At 43.1% G+C, this 20801-nt stretch overlaps 1 protein-coding gene across 1 annotated transcript; it reads right to left on the bottom strand.

The window, feature by feature from the left end:
* Window positions 1-539: 539 nt before the first annotated feature.
* On the bottom strand, window positions 540-20155 carry LOC126109855 (prefoldin subunit 5). The gene is made up of 5 exons (XM_049914920.1): window positions 19980-20155; window positions 14732-14866; window positions 13286-13360; window positions 11864-11969; window positions 540-1187 (listed from the first exon to the last, which is right to left on the bottom strand). Exons 1-5 carry the CDS (start codon window positions 20070-20072, stop codon window positions 1102-1104), a joined length of 495 nt encoding a protein of 164 aa, XP_049770877.1. The 5' UTR covers window positions 20073-20155; the 3' UTR covers window positions 540-1101.
* Window positions 20156-20801: the final 646 nt, after the last annotated feature.

Raw genomic sequence — 20801 nt, 5'->3', positions numbered from 1 at the left:
GTACTAATCTGCTCTACAATCCATTCACAAGCAGAAGTCTGATGTGTTGTTCCAAAAGTGCATATAATAAAATAGATTTGAATGGGCCCTTACAGCTGCCACTAGTAAAAGATTCATACATTGACATGGTACAGTAAAGTATCTTATTTTATTGATGACAACAATGCCAGCTTTCTTACTGATTGACAATGAGCATACTTCTTCCTTCAGATATCTGCCTTGCTATTCTGTTTTTTACAGCGAGAAAAACTACAGCAATGTCCACTTTCTACGTAAATGACATATCAAGAGAAGCTGCTGGGGCACGAGGAGTGATACTGATCAACAACTGAATATGGTTTATAATCAAGTTTTGGAATGAGAGACTGACGTGTCAAAATGTGATGAGAATGCAGGTAAAGACTGCTGACTGCCTTCTGTAAAGTTTCAAAATAATGTATGCTACATACATCTATCAGCTGAGTAGGGTTACAACAATAGTCTAAGTAAATCACAATCTTCCAATTACACCAATAATTAAGACTGACAGTCACAAGAAGTAGTGTTCACAAAAGCAATTTATTTCTGTAACAAAAACAGATGAAACAAATATGAGCTAATTTAAATTAAACTGGTAAACTTCTAACAATCAGGATTAAATAAGAGCTCTAGATAAATCATTTATTACAATAGTAATGAGTATCGAGTTCAAATACGCATGTGATAAACTCCTCAGGAACAAGCAATCATTGCTAAGTACATTCTGCAAGAAACAACAGTTGTCAATAGATACAAATGCCAGAGTAGAGCCTGCAAAATTCATCACTCTTACAAAATTTCTTACTGCCTAGTGCACAATTACCGAATCTTCCGATGAAAAGTTTCTATCGAGAAGACTACACAGTTACCCAAACGATTCTTATTAACAAACTTCCACAGTCGACCAGATAGCCAAAAATAGAATGTCACAGTCGCGTGTATGCCTTTGCAAATTGTTACAGAACTGAAGATCGGCTTTTAGATCCAGCTTCCACAGTGTGAGACAGCAGTTATCAATGACATTAGCAAGCACTAGGTGTACAAAAAAGGTGAAACTTGTCCTCCACAAGCAGCTCCAGAAGGTTACGTCTTGACTGCCGCCTGCTGTGCAGCTGCCAGCTGCGCGCCGAGCTGCGCCTGCAACTGTGCCTCCATCACCTCCATCACAGCTGAAACATTTCATCACCACTTAGTCACATTAATGGGTAAATAATGAAATATTCTACATCTATACTCTAGAAATCACAGCACAGGGTATTAAACATTGTACCACATATTAGGACTTCACCACACTCCACCCCTGTACAGTACAGGGAAAGAATGATTGCTTAAATGCTTCTGTATGTGACAATCAATCTTATGTTTGTGATTCCTACATAATCAGAACACAGCTCTTTGTAATGCAGGGTGGAGCAGAGGAAAAACATGTTTCCCACTACTGAATAACTGAAACCTGATTTTATTTTTTAGAAATCTTGCACTCGGTAATAATAATATTATTGCATTTTTAAAACTACATACCTTAATTAGGTTCAGAAAATAATGTTGTCGAGATGACATCCTCCTTATCGAACACAAATTTGGATCCTCTCCTGAAAGTTATCCAGGCTTTCTCCAACATTTAATTCAGCACAGATTCAATTTCCTGACGAATGGAAATCTTTTCATCGACTGTAAGCGGCTCGCTCATGTATACTTTTTGTATCGAGTGGTCCCACAAGAGGAAGTTGCAGATCGACAAATCGGGTGAGTGTGGGAGCCGAGGAACATCACCATATTGTGAAATGACATGTCGCGGGAACATTTTGTGAACTACCTACCTCCACGGATCCAGAATGAAATTTTCACTCTGCAGGAGCGAGTGCGCTGATATGAAACATCCTGGCAGATTAAAACTGTGTGCCGGACCGAGACTCAAACTCGGGACCTTTCACAGGCACGTTCTCTTACCAGCTGAACTACCCAAGCATGACACACAACCTGTCCTCACAGCTTTACTTTTGCCAGTACCTCGTCTCCTACCTGCCTAACTTCGCAGAAGTGCTGCGAAACCTACAAGACCAGCACTTTCCTGGAAGAAAGGATATCGTGGAAGCTTTTTATCGGCGCACATTCCACTGCAGAGTGAAAATTTCATTCTAGGAACATCCCCCAGGCTTTTGCTAAGCCATGTCTCTGCAATATCCTTTCTTCCAGGAGTGTAGTCCTGCAGGTTTTGGGAGAACCTTTGTGAAGTTAGGAAGGTAAAGAGACTAGGTGCTGGGGAAAGTAAAGCTGTGAGGATGGGTTGTAAGTCGACCTTGGATAGCTCAGTCAGTAGAGCACTTGTCCGCAAAATGCGAAGGTCCAGAGTTCGAGTCTTGGTCTGACACACAATTTTAATCTGCCAGGGAGTTTCACTTCCACGGATGATCTTGTCATATGAGGTGAGGCATCATCCTATTGGAACAAAATTTCTCTCACATTCACTTGACACCTTTCAACTTCTGGATGAGGAAAGTTGTTTTAACATTTCGATGTAGCATGCTGATGTCAAAGTAACTGTGCTTCCTCCATCTTCAAAAAAGTAAGGTCCAACACCCCCTATCTTGGAGATACCACACGGCACTGATACTGTTGAGGGTGTCTCCTACATCCAGTACTGAGGGTGTCTCCTATATCCAGTACCGACAGTTCTGTACTTAACATAACCATCCAGATGAAAACGGGCTTCATCACTCATTAATACTGGGACATCTGCATCTTCCATAAGAATTATGTCCGTTATGCCACAAAATTCTCTGCACTAAACAAAATCCATTTTGCTTAGCTGCTAAACAATCATTATTTTAGGTTTCAGGAATTACTGCAACCAACTGCCCTTTTTTCTTCAATTTTTACTTACTCATGATCGGTTTCGAATCACCTGGCAATTCAACATCATATGATACAATTTAGTTTGGAGTATTGCGGGGGTCGTGCACTGTATTGAATTTAATAGCAAGAATAGTTTTCATTAACTTCAGTTTACACTTCCTGTATGTATTCATTGTTCCTTTTACCTGGCAATAACGTGCAGGGGTGTACATGCACCAATCACAATTCCACCCAACACCATCAAACCATGACCTCCATACAGGTCCCTTTCAAGGACATTAAGGGGTCAGTATCTGGGTCCTGGTTCATGCCAGATGAAAACCCAGTGAGAATCACTGTTCAGACTATACCTGGACTCGTCCGTGAACATAACTTGGGACCACTGTTCCAATGACCATGTACCGTGTCATTGACACCAGGCTTTGCACGCTCTCCTGTGACCAGGGGTCAGTGGAATGCACCTTGCAGGTCTCCCGGCAAATAAACCGTGTCTGTTCAGTCGTCTGTAGACTGTGTGTCTGGAGACAACTGTTCCAGTGACTGCAGTAAGGTCCCAAGCAAGGCTACCTGCAGTACTTCGTGGCCATCTGCGGGCACTAATTGTGACATATCAGTCTTCTTGTGATGATGTACACTGTGGACGTCCCATACTGTAGTGCCTGGACACATTTCCTGTCTGATGGAATCATTGCCATAATCTTGAGGTCACACTTTGTGGCACACGGAGGACTCTTGCTACGACCTGCTGTTTGACCTGCCTCCAGTCGCCCTAGTATTCTAACCCTCATAACATCATCCATGTGTTTTCTTTGAGTCATTTTCAACACACAGTCACCATTAGCACGTCTGGAAATGTCTGCACACTTACTAACTGCACCATACTCTGACATGCACCAACATACCTCTGCATATGTGGACTGCTGCCAGACCCGCCGTGCGACGACTGCAGGTCAAATGCACTGCACGGTCATACCCCGAGGTGATTTAAACCCGCAAACTGCCCATCACAGCGTTGTTTCACCATGTATCAGCATTACCCTCAATTTATGAGCACGAGTGTACTTTTTTTTTTGTGGTTTTAGGGCGCACAACTTCAACGGTCATTAGCGCCCAAACTACGTGAGGAATGCACCGCAAGTCACAAGTTTAAAACAGCAACGAAACGGAAAACACGATAAAAGACAGACTGAGGCATAGGATTAAAAAAGGAAACAGCATAATCAAATGTCCTTAGAGAGGGTTGTCAAATTGATAAAATGAAGAATGCGAGCAGCTGCTCGTGGGTCATCCGCTAAAATGGCTTCTAGAGTACATGGCAGGCCAAGATCAAGACGCAGTGTGTTAAAATCCGGACAGGACGTTAAAATGTGGCGGACCGTCAGCAATTGCCCACATGGACAGAACGGCGCCGGCGCAGCCGTCAGCAGATGGCGATGGCTGAACCGGCAGTGCCCAATTCGTAACCAGGCCAAAACTTCCTCCTCCCGCCGAGAAGGGCGTGAGGAGGACGTCCAAGCCACGCGAAGAGGTTTCAAGGCCCGAAGCTTGTTGTCTGTAAGTGCAGCCCAATCGGCATGCCACAGCAATAAAATGCGCCGACAAATGACCCTGCTACAATCTGACGAAGGGACACAACAAGAAGCTGTCCGAGGCTGGAGGACCGCAGCCTTGGCCGCAGCATCTGCAGCTTCGTTCCCAGGGATACCGACATGGCCAGGAACCCACATAAAGCTAACCGGAGAACTGACGTCCACCAGCTGCTGAAGAGAGCGTTGGATCCAGTGCATGAAAGGGTGAACCGGGTACGGATCACTGAGGCTCTGGATAGCGCTCAGGGAATCGGAGCAGATGACATATGCAGAATGTCGGTGGCGGCAGATGTAAAGAACAGCCTGGTAGAGGGCAAAGAGCTCAGCTGTGAAGACCGAACAATGGCCATGGAGCCGGTATTTGAAACTTTGTGCCCCGACAATAAAAGAACACCCGACCCCGTCATTGGTCTTAGAGCCATCTGTATAAATCAAGGTCATATTAATGAACTTCGAACGAAGTTCGACAAAACGGGAGTGGTAGACTGAACCGGGGGTAACCTTCTTCGGGAGCGAGCAGAGGTCAAGGTGGACGCGAACCTGAGCCTGGAGCCAAGGTGGCATGTGGCTCTCGCCCACTCAAAAGGTTGCAGGGAGTGAAAAATTAAGGTGTTGAAGGAGGCGACGAAAGCGAACTCCAGGGGGTAGCAGGGCAGAGACATACAACCCGTATTGAGGGTCGAGAGAGTCATCAAAAAAGGAACGATAAGACGGGTGGTCGGGCATTGCCAGTAGCCGACAGGCATACCGACAAAGCAGTATATCGCGCCGGTAGGTGAGTGGCAACTCACCAGCGTCAGCATGAAGACTCTCGACGGGACTAGTATAAAACGCTCCGATCACAAGTCATAAACCCCGATGTTGTATGGAGTTGAGGCGGCGTAAGATGGATGGCCGTGCAGAGGAGTATACGAAGCTCCCATAATCCAGCTTGGAGCGGACGATCGGCCGATACAGGCGAAGTAGGACGGTTCGATCCGCTCCCCACGACATACCACTGAGAACACGGAGGACATTTAGGGAACGGGTACAACGGGCAGCCAAATATGACACATGTGGAGACCAACTAAGTTTCCTGTCAAATGTAAGACCTAAAAATTTTTTTGTCTCCACGAATGGGAGAGCAACGGGACCGAGTCGTAAGGACGGTGGGAGAAACTCTTTGTAGCGCCAGAAGTTAATACAGCCCGTCTTCTCGGCAGAAAAACGGAAGCCATTGGCGACACTCCAGGAGTAAGGACGGTCAAGAGAACGCTGAAGACAGCGTTCCAGGAAACACGTACGCTGCGCACTGCAATAGATGGTAAAATCGTCCACGAAAAGGGAGCCTGATACATCAGCTGGGAAGCAATCCATTATTGGATTGATTGCTATGGCGAAGAGAGCGACGCTCAAAACTGAGCCCTGTGGCACCCCATTCTCCTGGCGAAAGGTGTCTGACAGGACAGAACCCACACGTATCCTGAACTGTCGATCCATTAAAAAGGAACGGATAAAAAGAGGGAGGCGACCGCGAAGGCCCCATGTATGCATGGCGCGGAGAATGCCCGCCCTCCAACAGGTGTCGTAAGCCTTCTCCAAATCAAAGAACACAGCCGCGGTCGGGCGCTTCCGCAAGAAGTTATTCATAATGAAGGTCGACAAGGTAACCAGATGGTCAACAGCAGAGCGGCGCCTACGAAATCCACATTGTACATTGGTAAGTAGGCGTCGAGACTCAAGCAGCCAAACCAATCGAGAGTTAACCATTCGCTCCATCACTTCACAGGCACAGCTGGTAAGCGAGATGGGTCGATAACTGGAAGGCAAGTGCTTGTCCTTCCCCGGCTTAGGAATCGGGACAACAATAGACTCACGCCAGCATGCGGGAACATGTCCCTCAATCCAGATGCGATTGTAAGTACGAAGAAGAAAACCTTTACCCGCACGAGAAAGGTTCTTCAGCATCTGAATATGAATAGAATCAGGCCCTGGAGCGGAGGACCGTGATCGGCCAAGTGCGTTTTCGAGTTCCCGCATGGTGAATGGGGCATTATAACTTTCGCGATTCGAGGAGCGGAAGTTAGATGGCCTAGCCTCCTCTGCCTGTTTGCGGGGGAGGAAGGCAGGGTGGTAATGAGCGGAGCTCGAAACCTCTGCGAAAAAGCGGCCGAAGGCATTGGAGACAGCCTCAGGGGCCACAAGGACGTCATTCGCGACCGTCAAGCCAGAAACTGGTGAGTGGACCTTAGTGCCAGATAGCCGGCGCAGGCTACCCCAGACAACAGAAGAAGGAGTAAAACTGTTGAAGGTGCTTGTGAAAGCAGCCCAGCTGGCTTTCTTGCTTTCCTTAATAATACGACGACACTTTGCACGTAATCGTTTATAATTGATACAATTCGCCACTGTAGGGTGGCGTTTAAAGGTGCGTAAAGCACGTCGACGAGCACGTAAAGCGTCTCTACATGCTGCGGTCCACCAGGGGATCGGTAAGCGACGTGGAGAAGAAGTAGAGTGAGGGATGGAATATTCAGCAGCAGTGAGAATGACTTCCGTGAGGTGTGCGACCTGACGATCGCAGCTTGTGAAGGTTTCATCCTGAAAGGTCGCCCTGGAAGAGAAGAGCCCCCAGTCTGCTTTGGAGATGGTCCAACTAGACGAGCAGGGAGAGGGGGTATGCTGCAGGAGATGGATAACACACGGGAAGTGGTCGCTCGAATATGTATCAGAAAGTGCATACCACTCAAACCGGCATGCAAGTTGGGGAGTACATATAGAGAGGTCTAAATGGGAATAGGTGTGAGATGTGTCCGAAAGAAAAGTAGGGGCGCCAGTATTAAGGCAGACAAGATTGAGCTGGTTGAAAAGGTCTGTTAACAGGGAGCCCCTCGGGCAGGATGCTGGAGAGCCCCAAAGGGGATGGTGGGCATTGAAGTCTCCAGTTAACAAAAATGGTGCAGGTAGCTGAGCAAGAAGTTGCATCATGTCTGCCCTGGTAACGGCAGACGACGATGGAGTGTAAACGGTACAAATGGAAAATGTTAAAGTGGGGAGAGTAATGCGGATGGCAACTGCCTGCAGGCCGGTGTGCAACAGAATGGGATCGTAGTAAATATCATCCCGGACCAGCAACATAACCCCTCCATGAGCCGGGATACCTACCACAGGGGGTAGGTCAAAACGCACAGAGGTGTAGTGTGCCAAGGCAATTTGATCGCATGGGCGTAGCTTCGTTTCCTGGAGGGCTACGACGAGCGGACGGTGCAAGCGGAGCAGCAACTTCAAGTCCTCTCGGTTGGAGCGAATGCTGCGAATATTCCAGTGAATAAGTGCCATCGTAAGAAGAAAAGGAAGGTGAAAGAAGGGGTCACCTCGAAAGCCGCTGAGGGCCTGGCTTCGAGCGAGCACTGCCGCCGCTATCAGTAGGCGGACAGTCATCGTCCATTGGGTCTATAGGTTCATCGGCCATCTTGGGAAGATGGCCGGGAGGGGAAGCTTCCACCGCCGGTGAACGGCCAGATGTTCGGCTACCAGCGGTACGGCCAGGCGAAACGGATGACGGCCTGGGGCGGCAACCGCTGGGTGGCGCAGGAGAAGAAATGCGCCGTGGCGGAGAAGGAGAACTGTGCTTCCTATGAGCCTTCTTGGAAGGTCGTTTGGTGGAAGGACCGGTCGAAGGCTGGGAGGTCGAGGTACGTAGGAAGTCTGCACGGGACGGTTCCTTCTTGAAGGCCTGTGCATCTGAGTTCGGGGTCTTCGTCTTAGCAGAAGCTGATGAAGGGGCTGGTGTCTGTGGGGTGATGGTAGGAAGAGGAGACGTCGACCGCGCGATCTTAGCACTGGCCGAACGGACGACAGTGGTGCTGAAGGTCAGATCGCATGTCTGGGTTGCCACCTCCCTGGTAGCCCGAGGAGAGGCGAGGACAGTACTGTATTTCCCCGCTGGGAGCAGCGGGGGCTTCCTACTAGCCAATAGCTTGCGAGCAGCCGAGGTGGACACTTTCTCTTTGACCCGAATTTCTTGGATACAGCGTTCTTCCTTATAGACAGGACAGTCGCGGGAGGCTGCGGCATGGTCACCCTGACAGTTCACACAACGAGGAGACGGAGGTGGACAGTCACCCTCATGGGCATCCCTGCCACAAGTGACACATTTAGCCGCATTGGAACAAGACTGTAGAGTGTGACTGAAATGCTGACACTGGTAGCAGCGCGTAGGTGTCGGGACATAAGGGCGAACAGAAATAACCTCGTAGCCCGCCTTGATGCGCGATGGCAGCTTAACACTATCAAAGGTCAAGGAAAGTGTCCGGGTTGGTACAAGGTCATTGTTGACCTTTTTCATGACCCTATGGACAGCCGTCACGCCCTGCTCAGCGAGGAAAGATTGAATCTCCTCGTCAGTCAATCCGTCGAGGGATCTAGTATAGACCACACCACGAGACGAATTCAAAGTTCGGTGAGCCTCCACCCGGACAGGGAACGTGTACAGGAGTGTGGCCCGAAGCAGTTTTTGTGCCTGAAAGCCGCTCTCAGTTTCTAGTAATAAGGTAGCGTTACGCAACCTTGTACAAGATTTGACAGATCCGGCTATGGCATCTACGCCCTTCTGGATAACGAAAGGGTTGACAGAGGAAAAATCCTTTCCGTCCTCAGATCGAGAAACGACGAGGAACTGTGGGGCAGGCGGTAGTACTTTTGTCACTGTTGGCTGGTCATGTTTCCGTTTTTGGGCAGAAGTCGAGAGAGATGGAGTGAAATCCATTGCGGAGGAATCCCCCATGATTGCCAGCGTCTCCGATGGCGCGCTCCTTCCTTGTGGGGACCCTCTCAGAGGGCACTCCCGCCTTAGGTGAATGTTTACACCTCAGGTCACACCTCCCGAGAAACAGACGGAGGGACCAATCGGCATGGTCAGAAGGTATCAGCTCAGGCAATCACCCCTCCCTGGGCCTGGCCTTTACCAGGGGGTACGTGCGTGCCTTACATGTCTACTCAGGGCGGGGAATTACGCGTTACCCCGTCACCGGCTACACGTGCGAACGCGTGGGTCGGCCTTCAGGCGCGCACAGGGAGAAAGGAAGAAGAGGAAAAAGAAGAGAGAGAGGGAGAGAGAGGACAGACTGTCTCAAACGCCGAGGCGGAGACCAGAGAAGGCAAGGAGAAGAAGGCAATGAGAAGGCAAGGAGGAGAAGGCAATGAGAAGGCAAGGAGAAGGAGGCAAGGAGAAGAAGACAAGGGAAAGAGTAAGGAAGACAGTGAGGTGGAGAAGAGCAAAGAAAGGAACCAACCAAAGGAAGGAAGAAACGAGAAGTGAAAAAGCAAAATGACCGCAAATAGAGGTCGTGGAACCGTCCGTCTCCGGACGCAGGCGCTAACTACCCCCTTGAGGGGGAGGGACTCCTTTTAGCCGCCTCTTACGACAGGCAGGAATACCTTGGGCCTATTCTAATCCCCGGACCCGCAGGGGGGACAAGTGTACATGTTAACCACCATATTTTTACTGATATTACCTTCTGTCTCTACATTAATTTACTCTGTAATTGATTCTTTGCAGGTAATTAATCTCTGTGTGTATCTTATTAATGCTTTACCAGTATTGCAATAATTTCATGTGCTGGATACACAAAATAAATAAATAAAGTGCACTATTTCTGGATGTACTGACCCAAACATCGGTACTCCCGAAACAATTCAATGAGTAATATGAAATCTGATTAACATACTGTACTGTTACTGGATGAGTATTTCAACTCAAATTTCAACCTTGGACAAATAATACTCCGTTATTAGAAGTACAATGGATCACTGAAGTATTAGAATGTCATGGCCCATTACCATATTACTTACTCCATAAATCATGCTTTGCACACATGTTGCTTCACTATGGTAAGTTGACTACTGCTCTATCAAACCTCTGGTTTACTAATCACCCTAAGCATATTCTCTTCATATTATGGCAAAAAAAAATTTAAAATTACTCTTACACATCTATCACTGCAACAACTACAATTAATAGAAACAATTCTGTTTTTTTACATGCAAAGCACAGTTTTGAATTAGCAACTACTTTTGTTGCACTATGTAACTCCTGCAACATAAATTGCAATAATATAGTGTTAGCATAGTGCACATATACAATATTCCCATTTACATGCAGCACAAGCAGCAAGTAAGAACTGCCAGTGCGGTGACTAATGGGATACAGGAGTGCAAAATTATCAAATAGCTTGATATGACAAAGGTTTTTCAATATTTTTTTAATAATAAAACTGCTTTATTAACAACATTCTACTAGATATTTACTATGGTATATTAAATTTTCTTTTGTCTGTTTCTATGAATCAATTTGTATTACTAAGCTGACAATGACCTGTAGACAACAGCAGACGATGGATCATATTGTCAAATGAAGGGCAACAAAAGAAACCAAAGTACCATAAACTGGATATACTTTGACCACTGGAGTTGCTTTAACTACTCTTGCACCAAAAGTTTAACAGCTCACTGCTTGCTCCAGTTTTTAGTATATACTGTGGAAACATTCCACATAGGAAAAATATGTATAAAAAACAAAGATGCTGTGACTTACCAAACGAGAAAGCGCTGGTAGATAGACACAATAAAAAACAAGCTTTCGCAACCCAAGGTTGCTTCATCAGGAAAGAGGGAAGGAGAGGGAAAGACCAAAGGGTGTGGATTTTAAGGGAGAGGGTAAGGAGTCATTCCAATCCCGGGAGTGGAAAGACTTACCTTAGGGGGAAAAAAGGACAGGTATACACTTGTGAGCGTGGGCGCGCACACACACACACACACACACACACACACACACACACACACACACACACACACACACACACACACACAGTACTGAAACAACATTGTCAAGGTAATAAGCACAGAATGTCAGAAAACTAAACAGAGAAAACTCTTGTAGTCAGATATTAACATGTCTTCACCATTCATTGACTTTAAGATATGAGGACCAAAAAAGTTAGACCTTGTAGATAAAATTCCCTAAATTTTAGCATGTATCTTTACGAAATAGATCTACAATGACCCTTATCATTCTATTCATAATATTTTGACAGAATGAATACTGTCAAACAGATGGCACTTTGCATTAATCAGTTGACAGAGATGTCTGTTTCAATATAAAAACAATGTGTGAGGTCTATTCCATCTACAGGCTATGAGGTTTACTCATTAGGATCATATTAACAGTGCTGCATTGTTACAATTCTATTCAAAAAGTGAGCCACATCTCTATGGCAACAATTACGGCTCACCGATCAACCTATCGACCTGTGCTTCCAGAAAGACAACAATTCAACAAAGTTAACAGCTAAATGCTTAATATTCCAGGTAATCTGAAAAGCATCAGAGTCAGATTTCAAAATAATTTGATAGTATTTACTCACCTTCTCGCACTTTAGCTTTCTCAATCATTACACCCTGCAGCTTTTCTAACTGTTGTGTGACAAAATCCACTTTTCTTTTGAAATAATCTTTTGCTCCATCAATATCCTGAAACACCAACATGCGGGGAACAGTGTTGCCACATTTATAAACAAAACAGTACAAGCAACTCTACAATTAAATTACATAATGTACACAGTGCACTCTCTTATCAATTGCTAATGGAGAGTCGATATATATGACACACAATTGAAAACAACTTCTTTAAGCATCACTATCAAGAGAAGCAAGTCAGCAGGAAGTAAGACAAAGTAAACTGGAAGTGCACATTTGCCCAATCCATAGCTCTGGGTAGATTTTGTCTCCTTTGATACCGAGCGAGGTGGCGCAGTGGTTAGCACACTGGACTCGCATTCGGGAGGACGACGGTTCAATCCCGTCTCCGGCCATCCTGATTTAGGTTTTCCGTGATTTCCCTAAATCGCTTCAGGCAAATGCCGGGATGGTTCCTTTGAAAGGGCACGGCCGATTTCCTTCCCCATCCCTCCCTAACCCGAACTTGCGCTCCATCTCTAATGACCTCGTTGTCGACGGGACGTTAAACACTAAATCTCATCCTCCTCCTCCTTTGATAGCTATAGATCTCTCCTGTATTTACAATATTTCACATCGATCAATTGCTTTCAATTGTTTCAAAACTCCGCAAGCTAGAGCATTAAAGCAAGCTACTACTTTGTTTCAAACTGGTTTCAACCTTACACCAGCTGTTATTGTTTGAAGAATGGGTACCAAGGCAAACTCCTTCTGTCCACTACAGTACTGATCTTTATTTCATTTTTGTTTCTACTATCACACTTGAATTTTCGTTTAGATTCATTGAGAAAGTTGTGTTTTATTCTGTTATAAAAGTTTTCAGTAAATGCACCTACTGTGCTTCTGCTGTTGTTAATGGTTTGCATGATAAATGACAGGTAGCGAACAAAACAGATCACGAGTCTGATGATGTGGGTAGCCAATCATTATGTTCGTTCATAATTCCTATGCTTTATAAATGAAAAAAATTTTTCACCTGTAGTAATTCAAGCTGAGCTATTAGATTCCACCCAAATCACCAGCTCTAAATCACGATATATTATAGAAAAACAGTGAAATGTTTATGACAAACTTGACTGCAAGTATCAGTTTAAGCTGTGCTGTCAGGTCCCATATCAACCGCCACTTCAAAGCTACAAGATATTCTGTAAACTAACAGAAAAATATTTGGGATAACCAAGATGATGAATTTCATTGCTGTTCTTTTCACTCACAGCAATGTATGCTCTGCTATTAGATCACATCCTACTACAAACTCGGAAATAGTGAAATAATCAGAAACTCAGGCAAATATTTGTGACATCTATCTTAATCTAATAGCTCATACATACCTTCTCTATGTAGTACCCCGTTCCAATATCAATCACAACTTTCTCGTGGTCCATTACAGTGCCGGGAACATATATCTGTTCACCCTTTGTTAAGAAAACATGTGACAGAAGATAACACAAAAGAACAAAAAGTAGGTTAGATGCAACAATTCAGACAAGAAATTTGATGCAGGAAGACATGAAATGACAATATGAGGGATCAAAAGGCAATGGATATTTTTGTTTTTCTTGAAGTATCTCTATTCATGATTATGAATTTTGTCTCCTTCAAAGTAATCCCTCAGATATAATACACTAGTTCCAACACTTTTTCCAATCTTGGATGCACTACTGAAACTCAGATTTTGTTATGGCGTTCAGTTACTTCACTGATTCTGTTTTTGTGTCATTAATGGTGGCAAAATGACATCCTTTCACAGTTCTCTTCCCCCTCGGGATCATAAACATGTTGCGGGGTGGGGGGGCCATATGCAGTGAATACAGTGGCTGAGGCAATGTAACAGTTTGTTTTTTTTGTCAAAAAAATCACAGTGTTCAGGAGCGAGCGCAAACATTATTGTGATGCAATTCCCACAAGTGGTTTTGCCACAATTCTGCTTGTTTTCTTCGGATTGCCTCAAGCAAACGGCACATAACTTCCAGGTAGTATTCCTTATTGACCACATGATGCACTATCCCACTGTAATCAAAGAAACCAGTGAGAATAACGTTCACAAGTGATCAAACATGTCAAATTTTTTCACTCTTTGCTCTTGAGGCAGTTTCTATTGGGACGACTGGGTGTTGATTTTGACATCACCTGATATAACCTCCTGTGGAAGTTCTGGATCACTGTTGATTTAATTTAGCAATTCCTATGTGATGTCGTTCCTGGCTGAAATTCAGTAAGTCCATAACAAATTTCGCTGCTATTTGTTTCATGCCCAGAACATTCGAAAAAATTCCTTGCAACTTATCTAATCATGATTTGGTGATATTCCAGAACCACAAAACAAAAGTAACTTTTTCCACACTGTCGTCAGTAAATGCTGTGCTAGGACATCTAGGGCAGTCATTACCTTCTATGTCTTCTCGACCCCTTCGAAAAACTTATATCGCTCGTTAACTCTTGTTTTACTCATGATAGGTTTGCCAAAAGTTACAGTCAACATCACGAATTTCCATTTTTCAAGTAAAATTTAACGCAAATTCTTTGATCCATCTTTTTTAAAAGTAAAAATTCACAAGCACCTGAAAAACATAACCTTTTCAACTGGCAACAATAAACCAAATATTCAAAACAGCTGGGGGGGGGGGGGGGGGGGAGAACTGGATATATAAAGCTCATAAAATTAAAATATCCAGTTACTTTTTGATCACACCTGTACAGTTATACTAAATGACATAACACATTCTTATCTTCAACTCAGGAAACAAAAGTATATGCAATTTCATACAAAAGGATACAGATGATGTCAACGGAACTAAAATTGGTTTATCTTTCAAGCTGCTGTTCACAGGCTCCAGACTTTCCAATGAGTCTTGAAACTTATTCTGTGCCAACTTCAGTGTCTGCAACGACTCTTGAAAGAGAGTCAGCTCCTAAAGAAAAGATAACAAAGAAAATTACATCAAACTACAAATATTCCAAAAAATAAATAAATAAATAAATAAATAAAAATATCCTAACACTGTAATGTCTAGCTTAGCTGCGGAGTGCACACAAAACTTGCAAAATTCATTCAAATTTGTATGTAGTCACTTCAGTAAACACCAAGAGCTACCATCTTGTCACAACACACATTGACAGGAATATTTGTGAAAATTTAAGTTTGTAATGTTCGCAGTAATTGACAAAACATGCTGCATGTCACAGTCGCATCTTGAGCAATCCAAATTCTGTTACTCACATCATTGATCACTATGAGAAAATACAGAAATGATCATTTTAGGTGCACGACACTTCGTGGCTTTGATATTTTTGATAAATAATTGATTTTCTAATTTTCTAGATCGACATCTTAACACTGCGCACAAATTATTATCTTATTCAAAAAGCATTCCGAACTAGCCCACCATCAATAATCTTTCTATGGCACCAATCACATTCAAATTAGCAGTGTGTATACTGCCTGATAACTGAAAGTACCATTTTGGTATTGTATAAAAATAATGTAAACAAGTCGCGTGTTTATGACTTGACTTCGGGAGCTGAAGCAAAACACTGCAGACCACTACAACATGTGGATTCAGTACAATTGGTCTTCTACTGAAGCTGTTGAACCTACAGTATCTCCAAGATAAAAGCTGTCCTGCTCCATAAGCAACATGTATTCTTACTGTTTCCTGCTCGCCTGATTTTCCTACCAGGCAATCAGAATGGTTAATTGTTACAGTCAAGTGTGGATGTGTCAAATTAAAATGATAATTTTCAACGACTGAGCGCGTGTCTTATCAATATGCTGATATTTTCTTTCTGACATACTTTATTTTAACAATTTAGCGTGTAGTCAGTTTAATAAATGTGTTATGCACCTTGAAGCCAATGGTATAAAATGTCTTGTCACATACAGAAATTAATTTCAAAACTTCACTATATCTTTATTTTTTAAAATTGCTTACAAACATGACAGGTGGCACCAAGAGTCTAATATTTCCACATAGCTACAGAAATTTGTATACAACTGTGATTAAACATCAATAGCTGTTGAAATTATATATGAAACAAAAAGGAAAGAACACACAAAATCCTTAAAATACAGTACTACATTTGTTAATCATCTAAAACATTGCAGCAGATGGCTTAAGGACTGTTGCTAATCTTAACTAATCCGACACCTCATGATCAAATATAAGATATATTCTCCAGGAAGCCACTGTTGTGAAATTCTACACCTATGCCCTATGATAACATTACTTACGTCTATGTGGGCTAGTCCCTAACTACTGAGTACAACATGCTAAATCTCTAGAACTGGAGTTCCCAGAAACCCATATCATTCCCAGACAATCACGAACCTACTGCATGTCAGCCCTGGGATGGGGCCTCAAATGAGCTAGCACCATTACCTGCAGTCCCAGTGCGGTCTCTCAACTGGGCTTAGCAGCTTTCCTCTCCGCCTCCCTCCCTGTGCCCTGCCTTGGCTGGGATATCCACATAAGTAACCCAAAAGTTCTCATTCATTCTGCTGGTCCTCTTAACAGCTGCCACATTGCTGGCCCCATATCCACTGCTTCTGGTCATTCTCAGTGATACTGCGCTATCGCCTACAATTTCCTAAATTTTTAATGTAGAGATCTGCCTTTCAAAGACGAGAGAAGGGATCAATTACAGTGATCGTCATTATTTTCTACCCCTCAGGAAGCTAATTGCAGTTACATACACACCTTTACAGTTTATTTCATTCACACAAAGCTGCACTTCATATCCACTGACACTAGTTGGTATACCTAATTTTAATGCACCCAAAGAGACATTTCTCCCATTCATAAGTTCTCCCCATTTCTCTTTTTCTGAGGACATTCCAGTCAAAGTGTACTCGAGGTGTGGTGAACCATTTGCTGCATACAATCGCACCACTGTAATTAGCTTCAATTCGAGGGTCTCCAGCCACAACTAGCACAGGCTGACATTAGGGAGGCACCGTACAGTGTTCATGTGGTCTACTCCTCAACCAGTGCTGGCATCGGAGCAATTTTCCTGGAGGCAAAACTTCCATACCATTTCAATCGGAGCCTCCAAGCTTCTCCAGTTGAATAGTGACTGAAGGACTTTCAAACAGCATTGCTTAATTAATCCTACATATAGGATGAGACATCTTTTTCATTTTGGATACTTTTTGGTATCCTGAAGTTATTGATCTACACTGAGGTGACAAGAGTCTTGGGACAGTCCTTAATATAGCGTTGGGCCTCATTTTGCCCGATATAGTGCAGAAACTCGACGTGGCATTGGAAGTCCCCTGCACAAATATTGAGCCATGCTGCCTCTATAGCCAACCATAATTCCAAAAGTGACGCTAGTGCAGGATTTTGTGAACTAACTGACCTCTTGATTACAACCCACACATGTTCAATGGGATTCATGATGGGCAATCTGGGTGGCCAAATCATTCGCTCTGTCCAGAACATTCTTCATATCCGTAACTGTGACCCAGTGACATGGCACATTGTCATTCACAAAAATTCCATCATTGTTTGGGAACATTAAGTCCATGAATGGCTGCATATGGTCTAACTACGTGAACCTAACCATTTCCAGTCAATAATCAGTCAGTTGGACCAGAGGACCCACTCCATTCCATGTAGACACAGTCCATACTATTGGGTAGAGCCATCACCAGCTTTCACAGTGCCTTGTTGACAACTTCGGTCTATGGCTTTGTGGGGTCTGTCCCACATTCAAACCCTACCATCAGCTCTTACCACCTGAAATTGGGACTCATCTGACAGTCATGGTTTTCCAGGCATCTAGAGTTCGTGCAATATGGTCGAGAGACTGGGAGAGGCACTGTAGGCGATGTCATGCTGTTAACAGAGACACTCCTGTAGGTTTACTGCTATAGCCCATTAATGACAAATTTCGTCACACTATCCTAACACACACATTCATCATACATCCCACATTGATTTCTGGGGTTATTTCACACAGTGTTGCTTGTCTGTTAGCACTGACACTCGTTAAGTGACGCCCATTGGCCCCTGCATTGTACGTGGTGAGAGGTAACATGTGAAATTTGGTATTCTTGGCACTCCCTTCACACTGTGGAGCTCTGAATATTGAATTCCCAAAAGATTTCTGAAGTGGGAAGTCCCAAGTGCTTAGCTCCAACTTTCATTCTGCATTTAAATTCTGTTAATTTCCTTTGCACAGCCTTAATCACATCAGAAACCTTCACATGAATCACCTGAGTCCAAATCACAGCTCTGCCAACACACTGCCCTTTTATAACTTGTGTATGCCATAATACCACATATTGCTATCCCACGACTTTTGTGGTGTCACCTCAGTGTATTTTAACTATGACAAATTGTTACAACAGTCCCCTAAAATAATGAACAATGTTACCATAATCTTATTAACCACAGAGATGCAGCTTTGCCCACTTTGAATGTATGGAACTCAAAATTATAATAAATAATATAAAACAGGAATGACAAAGACCTCTAACGAACATTCAACTGAGACAAACCATAAATTTTTTAAACAACAATGTACAGTTTTACTGTTCAAACAGGCAGAAAAGGAAAATGCTATGAAGATGTGTGGTTTCATTTTCTCTCTTGCAGTCAGTTTTAACTATGACAGCAGTGCATTTAAACCATTAATAAATTGTTTCTCCTATATAAAATGCACAAATAACACTGTTTCCTTTTTCTTGTAGCTGGTTTCAACACAACACATGTATATTACAAATGTTATATACACAAACTACAAAATTTGAGTCACCTGAAACTTTGTAATTCTACCCATTCACAGAGTAAAATGGTGTGAAATAATGTCACTCAAGCCACTGTAGAAACCACTTACCTCTTCATATTCGAAATCACACAGTTTCACAGCACAGCATTTTCTTTCTCGCTGTCAGTTTTAACAGAAAATATGCACATAGTCCACTTACGTGATAGATAGCATTGTGACACTATAGTTTATGAGTAGCATCAATAAAATGAGCCTTCACATGTATACAATACGCCTGATCCACACAGATTTTGATTCCATTGTTCTTCATTCAAATTTTCAGAATGGCAATACATTATTAACTGTGTATCTCCTACCTCTGTGAAGTACTTTATGGCTGAGAGAAGAATGAAATTTTGAGCTCAAGATGACCAATATATCCTTACCAATAACAACATACTGATGAGTTACTGGCACATTAAACCAGAAGATATGCAATTGGACCCCTAGTCAGCTGCAGCATAGTCTCTGATAAGTATTTTAAAGTGTATAATGTACATATTTTGTACATAAACTTTGAAACTACAAGGAAGGCCCCATTATGAACTTTTACCGCTTAACAAATTTTCACACTTTATAACCTAGTTGCAGCCCTCTGTCAGCAACTTTATTTTTGTTTGTTTACATTTCAACCTGTTGTGGCAAGTTGGTTAATCTGTAAGCTTACACATCTATCTTATGAAATAACTCTGACACACACACACACACACACACACACACACACACACATCATGTTGAAATTTGAAACGTTTTAGTGTTCCAAGAGTTACATGGCATCTAGCCTATGCAACATTGGCAAACTAGAAATTACTTAAGTTCTGTATTCTTCAAAAGAAATAAGTGATTCATGAACTACATTTTCTGCGAGTGGAATCTGACTGAAGATACATCCGATATTAAGGTAGCTCAAATCAGTCTCTCTTCAAACTCTTACAACTACAGACCGATTCAGTGATACCCATTTTTGCCGCTAAGCATTAGCAAATTTTGTTCGTGTTATGTGATCACATATGTAAATTGTGTAATACGAACTCTGAAATAATTTTTTAAGCAGAAGATAATCGATTGTAATTCATCCTTAGGTGGTTCATAATCATTTCCATTCACACCGCAGAATATTACAGTCAGTATAGTGAACTCTTCGCGAAATACGCTATTTTTAAGCTGGGATGGCTTTATAAGGATAGCTTTTACGGCGGTAACAATTAGAACTAGTGACACAAACTTCTACCACAGTTCTCAAAACCAACTTACCTGATCGAGTTGCTGTTTCAGTTGGGTTAGCTGTTGCAAATTTAGCTTAGTTAAATCTATTTCCTGCATCTGAGGCTGCTTTTTGGATGCCATGCTTGAACACACCCCTCTCAATCCCCCAAGTTCAGTATTGCTTGTTTGGTAATACCTTTGTTCTGACACCAACAGAGACTTTGCCAAAGATCTTCATACCAACAAAGAGAATACCGGAGGTTAATCAAATAACAAACAGGAAAGTCCTGACATGTCAACCAGAAAGTCATTCCCATTCCCATTTACTCTATGCCCATTCGCACACAAGTGTACTATCGCCACGAGTGAAAGATCGTTGGTAGTCGCAGTTTTATTTATGCGTTATTGTAATGCACAAGGATACGTTTTGTGTTCCGGCTTTGTTGTAATTTAAAACCAAAATAGAAACCACAAGAACGTTATTTAACAAATTACGTGATTTTACAGTTACAACCATTATATTACTATTCGATTCGCGATTGACAGAACGAAATACGACGACAGACCATTCTACAATGCATTTCCATACGAGACATCATCCCACAGGCTGTGAACGGAACTGGACGCCAACTTCAATGTTTTTCCGGTAAAAAAGTAGTAACGTTGGCATTTTGTGGCAGGTTAAGGGGAGAGCGAGTGTTAAGGCTGGACAGTGTTGTTGTCCGCTAATATCCAAAGTTACTTTATTTCCATAGCGCTTACTCATATTAAAGTAGCTGATTTAGTGCTTTTGCACATTTTTAATCTTTCAGTTGTTATTTTGCTTCTTTTCGTGACAAATTTCAAATGCTTCATGATGAATTGGAATTT

The sequence above is a fragment of the Schistocerca cancellata genome, chromosome 12, assembly GCF_023864275.1.
Source record: "Schistocerca cancellata isolate TAMUIC-IGC-003103 chromosome 12, iqSchCanc2.1, whole genome shotgun sequence".
Taxonomy (NCBI): Eukaryota; Metazoa; Arthropoda; class Insecta; order Orthoptera; family Acrididae; genus Schistocerca; species Schistocerca cancellata.
The sequence above is the reverse complement of the archived record's forward strand: the minus strand, read 5'-3'. Positions and strand labels throughout refer to the sequence as shown.

Excerpts from the sequence above, each read along its gene's own strand:
- LOC126109855 (XM_049914920.1), bottom strand. The coding sequence starts at position 20,072 with ATGGCATCCAAAAAGCAGCCTCAGATGCAGGAAATAGATTTAACTAAG. Across the intron at positions 11,970-13,285 it reads CGGGGTACTACATAGAGAAG|GATATTGATGGAGCAAAAGA; the intron begins GTATGTATGAGC and ends TTGGTGTTTCAG. Across the intron at positions 1,188-11,863 it reads GAAAGCTAAAGTGCGAGAAG|CTGTGATGGAGGTGATGGAG; the intron begins GTGAGTAAATAC and ends GAAATGTTTCAG.